The sequence below is a fragment of the Oreochromis niloticus genome, linkage group LG10 (genome assembly GCF_001858045.2).
Source record: "Oreochromis niloticus isolate F11D_XX linkage group LG10, O_niloticus_UMD_NMBU, whole genome shotgun sequence".
Lineage (NCBI taxonomy): Eukaryota > Metazoa > Chordata > Actinopteri > Cichliformes > Cichlidae > Oreochromis > Oreochromis niloticus.
The window spans coordinates 11,297,575-11,311,706 of NC_031975.2; the positions used below are offsets into that span (position 1 = coordinate 11,297,575).

Genomic DNA, 14,132 nt, shown 5'->3' on the forward strand with positions numbered 1-14,132 from the left:
GAGACTGAAGGTTCAGGTTGCTGCCACATATGTCTAATTAAGCAAATAACCAAGTTTGCTGTGTGCCAGCTTTGACTTTTAACACTACACTTACTGACCACGCTATTAGCTACACCTCACTTTTTGCCTTCAAAGCTACTTTACTTCTTGGCATAGATTCCACAAGATGCAGGAAACAGATTTTGGTTCTTACTGACATGATAGCGTCACACAGCTGCTGTAGATTTGTCCATGATGTGAATCTCCGTTTCACCACATCCCCACGGTGCTCTGTTGGACTGAGATCTGGTGACTGTGGAGGCCGTTTGCATCCAGTGAACTTATTTTCATGTGCGTGATGATTTGAGCTTTGTGACATGGGTCTGTCATCCTGCTGGATGCAGGCATTAGAAGATTATACACTGTCATCATAAAGGGACGGACACGGTCTGCAACAATACTCAGGTAGGCTGTGGTGTTTAAATGATGCTTGGTTTTTATTAAGGGGTCCAACTGTGCCAGGAAACTCTCCCCCACACCATTACACCACCAGCAGCAGCCTGAAAGGATGTATCCATGGTTTTGTTATTTGATAGGACTAAATTCCGACCCGACTATCTGAATGTCGCAGCAGAAATCAAGACTCGTCACACCAGGGGACTTATTTCGAATCTTGACCATACCTAAATGAGTTCCTGCCATATGATTGGCTGATTAGATATTTGTTTTACCTAATATATCTAATAAAGAGGGAGGGGACTGTATATTCCAATAACCCATGTATGTCTATATCGGTGCTACTTTCAAATCATGGGTGCTCTGTAAGTAAAAACCTGAGGTTGCATAATGAGAATACCTCACAATATGCATTTACTACTCATTTAAAAGCGTCACAGTTTTAGAAACAGTACTTTAAAAGAAAAACACAATAAAAGGCAGGAGAGGCAGTTATTTATTAATAATATGTACAATTATAGTAATGTCCAGATAATACATTGACGAAGTCAAAGTTTGATTGTTGGCTCCTACTCAGTAAGACGTGCTTTTCCTTCTCAACTTCTCTTAATCTCAGGTTGTTTTGGATTCATTTAACTGTCTCAGTATCCTCTGTTAATAAGTGTATTTGAGGCACACAGGGAGAACAGGAATAAAATAAGTGTGTAAAATTGAAGAAAAAAAAAAACTGGGTGAAGACGGTGACTGTGTGACGATGTGAAACGGATGAACATCAGAGTTGGTATCTTCATTCAGCTCAATCAACTGTTCATCGGTCAATTTTTTTCTTACTTTCTTTATGTAAATGGACTCAGGTGGTTCCGCCTTCACGCCACCACTGCTGAGATACGTATGGTAAAGAGACCGAAACAACAAAGAAAAATGAGTCTGAAGTGTATTTCGGGCAAAGTCATAAGACGAAAATATCGGGTAACATTCGCTCCACTGCTTAACGCGAGAAGCAGTATGTCTCATGATAAGCATGTGTGAGAATGAGTGCGTCAGATAGTGTTGATGGGATTTGTGTTTTCGGCTGAACAGCTGAATATTCGGCTGTATTTGGTCATATTTTGACCTGTTATGTGCATGTGTGTGTTGCACTGTGGCCTTGCTGCTGTGCACTTTAATCGGCGGTAGGTAGTGTGGGCATGTGTTTAGGTCTTGTTATCTTGTCCTGCATACAATACATATATGTCTGTGTGTGTGTGTGTGTGTGTGTGTGTGTGTGTGTAAGCTCATATCTAAGTCATATATATTATGTACAGTATAATGTTGCGGTTCGTCTGTGGAATCTTACATACAGTGAGAGTACAGGGTGCAAACTGTGTCCCAAGATAAGAGCGGTGTCTGTTGGACGTGTGGGTCGCTGTTTATGTGCATGGCTCAGTTCCAGATCTTGAGGAAGCTGTCCCAGGACCCGGTGCACACCGCCATGCCGTCATCCGTCACGCCCAGACAGCTCACGCGATTGTCATGGCCTGCCAGGACTCCTGCGGGAGGGCCGAAAAAAAACAAAAGCCAACTTGTCATTGTGCAATGCACTTCTTCAAAAATCAAACAGTGAGCATACTGTTAACTTAAGATCGATGCTACGGTTTGTATCCCCGTTTCTTAAGTGTGCAGACATAAAGATTTTGTTTTTCAAAAGGAATCTTTAAAATCTAAATGTGACCTCATTTTTATTTATTTAGTTTTGATGCAATCAGCGGCCAAACAGACTCACGATGTTCTTTCTACAATGGAAACAAATCATTGTTTGGAAAGTTTGTCCCAACACTTGTACTAAAATTCCCACTACTGTAATGACTGTGCTTAAGGCAGACTGTGCTGCTCTTCCATCATTGAAGTTACTGTCAATTCTTTTTATGCTTTCATATCTTTTTGTTTTTGTGGTAGGATGAACAACTGACCCACCAGCATGTGTGCAGTATACACTCTAGATCTGCTTCCTGCAATATATAACGCCACATCCTGGAGTAAATAATTATACTTCCTGTGGTACAGTACTGTCCTAATAATGCCTTGACTTTGTAGTGATACAGATAAAAGGGCTTCTGAAGGACTTTTTTCTATTAATTTTCAAAGCTGAACTTAAGTTGTAAGTTTAGCCATTTCTGAATCTGTGAAAAAGGCATAATTTTCACTTATTTAAACGATTTAAGGTTATTCTCTGCTTTTGATCTTCTTAAATGTGTTTTGATTAGCAGTACACAGTAGTACACATGACACATCTTGTATAAAATACTTTAGTTGCTGACCTGGCAACAGAGAAAAATGAGAAGTAAAATAGTGATTGTTTCCATAGACGCATGCAAAAATAAAAAGTCGTGACCAGAGTTATTACAGTTTGGCATTTTAGAATTAGTTTTTATTGTTATTTCATTTTGAGTTTTTGTTTTTTAGTTTAGTTTGTTAGTTTCCTGGGGGGAATTTTGTGTTTGGTTTCATTGTTTGAAAATGTTTCGTTTTAGTTTAGTTCTTTTTGTTTTAGGGTCCTAAACAGTGGTAAATTTGAGACTTTTTAATTACTATTGTAGGGAGGACATATGTCAGAGGTAAAACCAGTAATGTTTTTTAAATCTAGTTTTAGTTGAATTTTAGTTAGCTATAATAACCTTGGTCTTGATACATGGCATGCAGCTTAATTTCCTCTAAAAAAAAAAACCCCAAAACACAAATAAAGAATTATATTTTTTGCAACGACAACTCAGTTTAGAGGCAATTTTAGTCGCACTACATTTTTTATTCAGATTGTGTTTTCTATGTTTTTGATTGAACTCTTACAGCTGAAGCTCAGATAGGAGTTTGGTGGAAAGAGGCTCTAACCAGAAAAAATAAAAATTACAACCAATTTGTTATTTCTGTATTTGAAATCATTGTTATCAGCAGTACTTGTACACCAAGCGCCCCTCTCATTTAAACTGAACATTGTATGAACCTATTTGTTGTTTCCAGGTATCAGAAAACTCCTCACCTACATACAATCATCCCTCTGCAGTGCAAAAATTAATCACTAAACTAAGCTTTTATTTTAGCGGTGAAAAATCAAAAGAAAGAATACTACAAAAACACGTGTGGTGTAACTGATAGATAATCACTTCATCTTCACCTTAGCTTGAAGATGAACCTTCCCTTTTCTCTGTTCTCTTGCTCCACCCACCTGCTCTGTCTCCTTTCATGGCATCCCATATGTTGCAGTTGAAGTCGTCATAACCAGCCAGCAGCAAGCGCCCGGAGCGGGAGAAAGCCACAGAGGTGATGCCACAGATGATGTTGTCATGGCAGTAGAGGCCTAGCTCCTGGTCTGCGCGGAGGTCAAACAGCCTGCAGGTGGCATCGTCAGAGCCTGTGGCGAAGGCGCTGCCATTGGGAAAGAACTGGGGAGGAGAAAGTGAGGATGACTCTTTTATTTATTATTTATTTATAATTTTAATTATAAACAAATAAATAAATATAGTTACAACATAAGCTGCTATAGAGAGTTCCTGCCTTTCCTAAATTCCTTAATACAGACAACTGGATGTGATCAGTGGCAGAGATCATCACCAGGCTTTAATACCGAATCTGTCCACCTGCCACACTGTCAGATGGCCTGTGCCATCAACCCAGACTCCCAACTGGAGATCGTCTCCTGAGATGATCAGGATGTTCAGATATGGTGTTAATTGATAATCTTGTTAATCCTGCAGCGCGCTTCCCATTTAAATCCCTCCCAAAGCTGGTGGCTGGAGACAGAGTGTGACGTCACCAAGACAAATCCTGGAGCTGATGCTGCTGATGACGTGTTAGACAGTACGCAGGAGCGCCAGAGTGCCACTTAAGGCCACAGATTAGTTTATAACAGTGCCAGGAATTCAGAAACTCATGATGTGTCTGAGAATAAACGTCTAAAATGGTGTCTGAAGCATACTAACTCCATCCATTCTTTAATCCATGATGTGGGTTAAGCTAAAAAAAACCTACATGTTATGCTCCTGCTGACCTTGTGTGTGTTGTAGGGGTTGCTCATGCTCTCGCCTCACACCTTAACCCCTGATTTTGAATGTAGTAAATTGAAATAAAAGTCCTGCTGTCTTTTAAAACTCTAAACTGCATTTTGAGACGCTGCTTTTGAGCGACCTTCCAATACTACATTTCCCACAATGCAACTCGAAAGCATCTTTCATCTTTCATTAGGTCTCCTCTGCCCGTCCACATCAGTCAAACTCATGCTGTGATGCAGCTTTATAAAACTCCACGGCCAGAGCACTCCGAAACAAGAGCTCTAAACTGCACTTGTAAAATATATAATCCGCAATTTTAAGAAGAATAAAAGCACTTGGGCCTACAAGGGCGCCCGGTCCCTGAGGACACTCACACAGACAGCGTTGATGTCCGATTCGTGGCCCGTGAAGGTCTGCCGGCACATGCTGTCCCTGATGTCCCACAGTTTGATTGAAGCGTCGCAGGCTCCCGACACGAAGGTGCGCTGGTCGGGCGAAAGGGACAGACTCATGACATCACCGGTGTGGCCCGAGAACACTGTGGTCTGCTGACTCGTCTCAATATCCCACAGTGCACTGGGCAAAAAAAGCAACAAAAAAAAAAAAGCACAGGGTTAGTCATTGGAAAGCAGGAAAATGATGCTTAGGCTGCACATGTGTGTGTTGATCTGTGTGACTCACCATGTGGTGTCTCCTGAGCTCGTGATGATTTGATTGTCATCAATGAAACGGCAACATGACAGGTAACCTGAGAGAACGGAACGCACAAACACGCCGATGATGTCAGTGACACTTTCATGTCAGAGATGACGCATTTTACATTACATTACTACTGTACATGAGAAGAATGTAACAAGTAAATATGACTATAAAGTTATTGTGAGTGTACATACAGAGCTACATGTTGTCTCTGCTCCACTAAACCTACTCGTTCGTTTAGCTGCTGCGCATGATATTTTATGATCTATTTTGTTGACATATTTTACATGATTACTACTTTAAAGCCTTCTTTTTCAAGCATCTTTTTGGGATCATTTTTTACATTTCTTTGAAGCTGCAATGATAGATGGATTACCGCATCAGCAAAGTGGGCAGATGACCAGGATTTTGGAGCCATTGGAGACCTTTGACCTTACTTATAGTATAGGTATTAAATTATTATTTTTAAAATATTGGAGTCTTGGCCTTCCCAAAACCTCGATCTAAACCTTTGTGGACTATGTTATTTTTTTTTATTAGTCCTTTATTCATCCAGGTAAAAATCTAATTGAAATTAAAAATCTAATTTCCAAGAGAGCCGTGTCATCATGGCAACAAAAGTAAAAAAAATACATGTACCACATAAGTACATAACATTTAAAACAAATACAATATCCCGTACAAACGTGAAAAATATGCAATAACAGATCAATTAAGAGTGAAGGAAAAACCTCCAGTTTAAATGAACTTTACCAATTCTGCCAAGGAGAGTGCTAAAATATCCCGACAGAATTATGCCAGAAGCTTGTCGGTGGCTACAAAAAGCATCTGGCTGAGTTGTAACTTGCTAAAAGACATTTAACCAAATATTAGCAGGTGGTGTTGTGTATACTGGATTATAGAAACACCAAAATAAAATCAAAGTTTTGCAATCAATTCTTATTTTTAAGTCATTAAATATATGTGCTGTAAAAAAAAATAATTCCAACCTGGTAAAAGAACAGTTCAATGAACTCATGAAAATCTCAAACTTCATATCAATGATGAGTGCAAGAAACCGTAAGTTTAAAGTTGTGTATGTAGTGTAGTTCTAAGGTGCCTTTTATTAGTGTGTGAGCAAGCTATGTGTGCTCATGAAACGCACGTCAGAGTGTACTCTTTCCATGAGCAAACACGTGGGCATGTGGCATGTTTGCATCCTGCATCTGTGGTCATAATAATCTATCCACGACTGCAATAAAAAGAAGCTTTTCCATAGGTTCAATAGGAAAGACCTGTTTTCATGTGGTGCCTGTATGTCTGGGTGTCTGTGCTATTCCTGCTGTTGTATTCCTTTTATTACTCCTGATTTCCCACACTGTCAAACTCTACTCATCATTATTTCCATCATCATCAGGCTGATTCTTGTAACCTTCTTACCTGCCTTCTTTAAGCCAATCAGTCTCTGTTGTCTATTCTTTAACTGTGACTTATTATGCTTTTCACTGTTCCTTTGTTATATACATATAATTACATAACATAGAAACATAGAATTATACCATTTCATATTAAAGATGAACATACATTCAAAAAAATAAAAAACTCAATGCCCTGTTTCAGACACTTTTTTCTATTCTTGTCTTCTGTATGATGTCAGTAAAGAGGGAAAAAGTTCTGGCTTTAAGCACAGCAGCCCCACCCACCTGCTGTTCAAACTGAAGAGGCAGCCAATCAGAAGACAGCTGGCTTTAAAGCAGGAAGAAGGCTGCTAAAATTCTTGGCTTCAGACAGTGGATGAGCTGAGAAGTGCTGGGATAAATGAGGCTTATTTTGAACTGTGAATTGTGCAAAGCTGCTCTAGAAGTAGTAAAAATATGGAGGGTTTTTTGGAGATTGGCTGCTTTTTTACTTATTTTCAGTCCAGTCCCTGTACCTGACCATTTTCAGAGGAATGTTTTTATTTGCCCTGTAACACTGGCCTATGAATCATTCAAAGAAGAAAAAGGCATCTAACTCAAGGGATGAACCAGTGTTGTGTCAACACATAACATTAATCCCTCTACTGTTCACTGAAGCCTCATCTGAATGGTCTCAGTGGAAGGGTGGCTGTCAAGAAGAGGTATGCCAAACAGGTCTTTACACAAGAAGTGGACTGAAAAGCAGTGGCAACACATCTTATGAAGTGATGGATCCAAATTTGAAATCTTTTGGTTAAATACCAAAGGAGTTCAAGAGAGAGGTACATCAGTGATTATCTACGACCATCTGTAAAGCATGGTGAAGGCTGTGATGGTTTGGGATGACATTTCAGCCAGTGGTGTCGGGGAAAGTTGATTAAAATTATGAATGCAGAAAAGTACCACCAGATTTTGATCCACCATGCAATACCTTCTGGCAAGCATCTGATTATCCAATTAGCAAATGCTTCCTTTTTCAGCATGACAGTGGCCCCAAACACATTGTCAATGCAGTAAAGACATAACTGGGTAGAACAAACACATCTTTAGATCACTGTCAGTCATGGATCGGCCTCCCCAGAGCCTGGACCTCAACATTATTGAAGCAGTGAAGGATCATTGTGACAGAAAATGGAACAAAAGGCAGAAACATTCAAAGAAGAGCATTGGAAAGTTCTTCAAGAAGCTACTATTCCTGACGACTTCCTGCCTAAGAGAGTTCAGAATATGCCAAAGAATAAAAGCAGTCATACCAAATTTTGACTTTCAAGCTCGTTACAATTATGCAAACCTAGTTTTTGCTAACATACTGTATTTACATGTATGTTTGCACATTTCAATAAATCATCTACATCACGTTTTTCTTGAAAATATAAAATCAAAAATAAAAGTGTAAAAATTAAGTGTATGTTTTGATTTTTTTTAACAGAAATCGAAAACTCTACAAGTACTAAATGTGTGTTCTGCTTCTACTCGTGGCACTAGCCATCTAAAACAAAGTATAGATTGTGTAAACGTAATAACATACAGAATCTACAGTGTCACAAATCAGAGTTGCACAGACAGGAGTTAATATCTCAGCTCATTAAGACTGCAGTTAATTAACCATGTAAATGAAGTCTTCATTGTTTAGAGGTTTGGGAGTGGAGCTTTCCCACAGGGGCGTACACTCGTCTGAAACATCTCATCAGTTTTACTCATGAGAGGATTTTAACATAGTTAGCTTAGGGCGCCATGTTCTCTCACCTGTATGGCCAGGTAGTTCCCTGCTGACCCTGACATTGCCCTCGCGTGTCTTCAAACAGTAGATGGAGCAAATGTTGTCGAGGCCTCCGCAGGCCACGTAGTTCCCCGAGGGAGCGTACGCACAGGTCATTACCCAGGAGGAGCGCAGGGGGATGGCGTGTATCTAAGAAAAGAGAGGTAGTTTAAAGAGCATAAAATGGGCAGGTATTAACACGACGATGCCACTGTGACTCTTACAATCAGTCACAGTAACACTGAGAAAGAAGCCATTATGAAAAGTCAGCAGCACTTCTACAGGAGGAAGACGTTAGTCCACTTTCATTTCAAGTTCAGACAAGTCTTCCAGCTGGAGACATGCCGTGTTTTTTGTTTGTCTTTTTGCTGGTTTTACCTTGTTAGTTGTGTAGCTGTCCCAGACAATCAGTTTTCCATCTTGAGAGGCACTAACCAGAAGCCTGCAGACACAAAAGGGGGAAAAAAACAGAAACTTTTTGAGTAATACAGGATCTCTTTAATTTTGGCATTTGAGTCCTGTTATCACACTGTGCTCCAAACCTGTTGAAACATGCTTTTGCTCTGTCAAAACCCTGTAGCCTGAGATGATTCTGTGAGTTCAAGGTGAAGAATCAGTTGTTTTGTTTGCCTCAGCCAGAAATGTTCATGGTTAATGCCTGAAGTCAGCAAACGATTTCACAGAACTAAAATGAAAATGTCATGCTTGCGCTTTTGTATAGTGCCGTTTTGAGCTGAATGCTAACGTGAGCCTGCTAACAAGCTCACTATGACTACTTGGCTTGTTCATTCAACATTTACTAATTAGCGCTGGCAATTTGCACATACGAGCGGAAAATCAAGCATTACATCTTCACCAAATGTGCTACAGTTCATCCCGAGCAGGTATGTCCCATGTGTCATTACAATCCACTCAATAGCTGTCGAGGCATTCGTTGAATCATGAAAGACAAAGAGTGCAGCATATTTTCACAGCATTACAAACAGGAATTATTTATTATGGGACTTACGTCTTTTTATCCTTTGGAAAACTGGGTAATGCAGTAGTCTAAAAGCTCCATCACACAGTCAATGAACTGAAATTAATTCCCAGGATGCACACATGTGGCCATAACCTGGTATCTAAAGCCTATTTACACCACTTGCAAATTTTCTGTGGGTCAGATGTGGCCCATATGAGGTGGATCTGTGGTTCAACTGAGGTGGGGAGACTCACATTGAGTCTAAATGCACAGAAAAATGCAGATGTGTTTAGGCCAAACATTTATTTATATCTGGCTTTTTCTATTCTAGCTAATACAGATAGGAAGTGGCTACCTGACGTGGCTTTGATGGCCGATTACACTCAACCATTTTAGGTGGAACTTTAATCTATCGTATACAAAGAAAAATTAAACCAAGAAGCAATCAAAAGCATTAGAAATAGTATAGACTCACCTAGAGTCTGTACCCCAGTGCATGGCATAGATCTTGGCCAGGTGGCCACGGAGGGTGCGTCTTGTCCGCATCTGGATCCGCCCCACAGGATCCAGACCAGCAGTTATCTAAGTTAGTGAAGTTAGTAAGTTAGCATCCTTTTGATCGTTAACTGGATGTGTGATAAAACGTTTGGCAGAAAAGTTTTGCTAAAAAGTAACAATACAGTAGCTATCAAACACTGAAGACAAGACTGGCACAGAAATATCTAATATCACATGTCAAATATGACAATATGAATAATGCATCTGTAAAACTAAATTCAGAAATTATTGATGATTTATACTACTGCTGGTTCAACAAATGGCCATCATCTATTATTTCTAAATCGTGCTACAAAAAGAAAAGGTCACTCCTCTGTGCAGGTGAAACCTGGAGACATGCTGAGTCTAGCAGGGATGGATTTTTTGTCCTATAGAGTAACATTTGATCAAAAACAATTAAAAAAATAGCTTTCTTGCTTTCTCCACTGTGCTCAATATCATGTTATTAAGTATAGAGGTCCATATTGACGCCAGGTTAACCCATCCCCAGGTGACTGACATACATCTTACACATTCAGTAGCTCTCACCTGTGTCAGGGTTGAATCTCCACATGCTTTCCTGGCGTCCTAATGGTTATGAAGTCACAGGGAAGGAAAAAAAGAGGACACCGCTAGTAAATAACAAATTTCCAGTATTTTATTCAATGGTAAAAGTGTTCACAGCAGATACACATCACTCACTCGTATCTGGTTCCGAAGCTGCTCGGCCTCCTGACGAAGCTGTTCCAGCTCACTCATTTTGAAACTGTCCAAGCTGTCACCTGCTGGATGGGGTACGACTTTAAATATCACACTCTATTATCAAATAAATCTAAATGAAATGAATATCAGTGCATATTAAGTTCTATTGGGATTATCGTATTTTTATACTTCCTAACCTACTAATCCAGAGGTCTACTTTCATCAATAATTGAACGCTACTTGCATTTGGGGAAATAAAATAATCAAATAAAATCCCAATTTTAATCTCTGAGGTTTACTGAACCCACAGTGAGGGAAAAAAAATACAACTTGTAATCTGTTTATGGCTGTACAACCACCCATCCTGGTTTAACTGAGGAGAATAATCTGCAATGACTAAGCTGCTATCAAAAAACCGGCATTGCTATCAGGCACCAGATACTGAGTGAATGCTCAGTATCTGGTGCCTGGTAGCAATGCTCATACAAGTCCAACTTTGCACTAATGCAGGACAGAGCAATCCTTCATTTGAGCCGCTCACTGTGTTTAAACAAACACTTCACGCTCAAGAACAGGGGAGTCCCTAATTTTCTAAATTACCCAGGTACACAAAAACTGTTCATCTCTATGTCGTGCTTTCCAGCGGCGTGCACTACAGTATTTCCTGTTCCTCACGGGAAAAGAGTTGCACATTCAAATATTCTCCCAAACAGGTGGCCAATAGATTTGCATATGTGAAGCTATTCAAATTCAAGATAAAAACCCCACAGATACCATGCATACAGTAGCCTACACTGTGCAAGGAAGAGCAATTAGCTACAGTAGACCACTGTTCCCTGGAGGGACCTGCGACCAGATGGATCACACAGCACTAATGGAAGCCAAAAGGGGTGCATCGTGGGTCTCAGTCTCCTGGCACAGCTGCTCATTTAGCCAATCAGGAGAATAGATGCTGCAGGAGAGGAGGATGAGGAGGAGGGAGGTAGAGAAGGGGGTGTGGGGAGGGGGATCATATATCAGGCCATGGGTCCTGCCAGATGCTCAGATGCATGTTTTTGCTGCTTCTGAGCATCAACTGGAGGACACGCAGATTTGTGCTGAAGTCAGTGGGTAAAGAGTAGCAGAGAGTGAGGACACACATATCACACTGCCGCACTGATGATGCATGGCCTAGCAGCGACACGACCCTTGCTGCTAGGCCATGCTCTTTATAAAAGGTTAATAAGGCAGGTCCTCGGTGTCCCCAGCACTTCTGGCACTCCACCAACCTCCGAGAGCATGTGGTAGAACAAAAACGCAAAGATGCCAGGAGTGCCTGGCCCCACCCCTTTGATTGCACATCTGATGTGGAGCTGCTCTAACATGGCATGGCTAAAATCTGCCTCCAACCACTGCATGCCGGCCAGAGTGGATGTTTGATGGCAGAGGATGTGAACGCATGGCCTAAGAGCCTCCCCAATGAAATACAGTCAGCACTGAGGAGAAAGCGGGTACAGGCCAGTCTCAAAGGATGCACTCGAGAGAGATTTTTATTTAGCTGTCTAGATTGAGAGATTTACATAATTCAAAAAAGGCCCTACCCTAGCTACATCACCTCACATATTGATCAGCACAGTCATAAAGGCCTTCATCAAATCTCATTTTAGACACCGAGCTCCTAAAAATGCGGATGTAGCTAATCGTATTTGGTCAAAATGATGCCATACGCACACCATCACCCAGCCACACACACTACAGGCTGACCTATCTGCTGTCACAGCGTTTGGATAATGGGTGGCTACCTGTTAATTCTCCCGATGATTTTCCTGCCCTTTTTTCCTCCCCCTGCTGTAAAGAAAAATAAAAAAAAAGAAAGAAAGAAAAACTGAAAGCAACGTCCCCCCCTCAAAAAAAAAGGAAAAAAAAGACAAATCCCGCGGAGGATTTAACTACAAGTCTTTTTCAGTCATTAAAAATCAAGTTCACAGGAGATCCACTTTAAAAGTTCCGTGTGTCACGATCAGCCTGTTTCCAAACCCTTCAGTAAACAGGCAACCGGAGGAGGGCTGCACACATTTCCATTTCTCTGCTTTAGCGGAGCTCCTGAGGAAAAAACACACACACAAGATGATATCTGCTGCTACCGAGCTGCTGTTTCCTCTCCGGATCGTTTCCACTTTTCACACACGACAACCTAACAAAAACATCTTCGTCCAATACGGCGTAAACAGACGGAATTGGCCCCAGCTCTTTCCCCGGCCCGCATCAGGGATCGTCCATTAAACACTATTCTCAGTCCGTTTTACTCCGAGTCTTCGTGACGTTATCCTCGTTTCCTTCCTCTCTTTGGTTTCCTCCTCCCTCTGCCGATACTTCATCAGGATAGACGCCTCCAAGTCGGCAGTGAATTACAGAGTAAAATCCGGAAAGTGTATCAAATAGAAATTATCAATAAATTAATTAATTTAAATTTTAAAAAAGGAAGAAGAAGCGTTTAGAATTCCAGCCTTCACGCTAGATTTTGTGTTTTCCTTTTTCAGACAGTAACCAGAGGCGGCCCTCGCCGCTTGGGCAGTATCCACACGGTTCCTGTTTTTTCTTTTTTCTTTTCTTTCCTGAATATAATCATTCAGTAACAGGGTGCCGGATCACGCGGTGAGCGCTTGCAGGATCCTCAAATCCGGGCATGAAGAAGTCAACCACACCCATCTTTTAAATACCCGTAAATCCAATGTCCCCCGCCTCCTCCTTCCTGTGCAGACCACTACTCGGGGGATCCTGTGCTCACATGGACAGTTATCGTCTCACCAGACACAGGTTGATTACATTTATAAAAATCTACAGCATATGATTGATGATCGTTTTACAGAAAATATGAAAAGTCTAATTTCACGTGACATTGAGACGATTTCAGTGAGATGAAGATATTGTAATGCATGTTTGAAAAAAAGAAAGAAGATTTAGCAGATTTAAACAATCACTGAATCGCGTGGAAGCTGCATTAGTTCTCGGATCTATCCCATAAATCTATGAGTGCACCAAACTGAGGATGTGTCCGTAAAGCCCCTCTCCTCTGATAAACATGTCCTGTTTATCGTGCTGTTTCCTGATGAGCATTTCTGCTTCAGCTGGATGTTTGACCTTCACCGTGCAGGATGATGTGTGTGCAGTTTTTCACCTTTGTCCCCTGATGAATGCACAAACATGAATCTATGATATTACAACTTAGTGGGATCAAGAATGACTATAACCATCCACCCTCACAAGGGAACTTTTTGTGGATAAAACTCATTGAGAGTAAGTTTTTTGCGGAGAAATGATAAAATGAACGAAATGCAGGTTGCAGAGAAGTAACAAAAAGCTTTTAGCGCTTAAGTGTGGATTTTCTTAGTTAAAGTAATCGTATTACTTCGAATTTACTTCTGGAATATTTAAGATCTTAAGCAAATGTTGAAAGTATTACACTTAAAATAACACAATATTAATATTAATGCAATATTATGTCAGGAAGGGCCAAACCATTATAAACAAAAATGCAAATGGTTCTGTGTAAAAATCTTCAGACATCCCCAGTTTCATTATATTTAGCTAGGAAATGGGAA

At 40.6% G+C, this 14,132-nt stretch overlaps 1 protein-coding gene across 2 annotated transcripts; it reads right to left on the reverse strand.

The window, feature by feature from the left end:
- Window positions 1-913: 913 nt before the first annotated feature.
- Window positions 914-13,222, reverse strand: gnb2 (guanine nucleotide binding protein (G protein), beta polypeptide 2). 2 transcript variants are annotated; one of them, XM_003456832.5, is made up of 10 exons: window positions 12,333-13,222; window positions 10,552-10,631; window positions 10,399-10,437; window positions 9,788-9,894; window positions 8,730-8,793; window positions 8,339-8,501; window positions 5,139-5,205; window positions 4,832-5,033; window positions 3,635-3,851; window positions 914-1,964 (listed from the first exon to the last, which is right to left on the reverse strand). In XM_003456832.5, the coding sequence occupies exons 2-10, from the start codon at window positions 10,606-10,608 to the stop codon at window positions 1,858-1,860; spliced, it is 1,023 nt and encodes a 340-aa protein (XP_003456880.1). In that variant the 5' UTR covers window positions 10,609-10,631; window positions 12,333-13,222; the 3' UTR covers window positions 914-1,857. The 2 variants fall into 2 exon arrangements, with proteins under 2 accessions (XP_003456880.1, XP_005472103.1); XM_005472046.4 differs by having other exon boundaries at window positions 10,552-10,634; window positions 12,333-13,221.
- Window positions 13,223-14,132: the final 910 nt, after the last annotated feature.

Bases quoted from the DNA above. Each gene is read 5' to 3' on its own strand.
- gnb2 (XM_003456832.5), bottom strand. From the start codon at position 10,608: ATGAGTGAGCTGGAACAGCTTCGTCAGGAGGCCGAGCAGCTTCGGAAC. The intron at 10,438-10,551 runs GTGAGTGATGTG...CATAACCATTAG, and splicing joins AGCTTCGGAACCAGATACGA to GACGCCAGGAAAGCATGTGG. The intron at 8,794-9,787 runs GTGAGTCTATAC...TTGTGTCTGCAG, and splicing joins CACTGGGGTACAGACTCTAG to GCTTCTGGTTAGTGCCTCTC.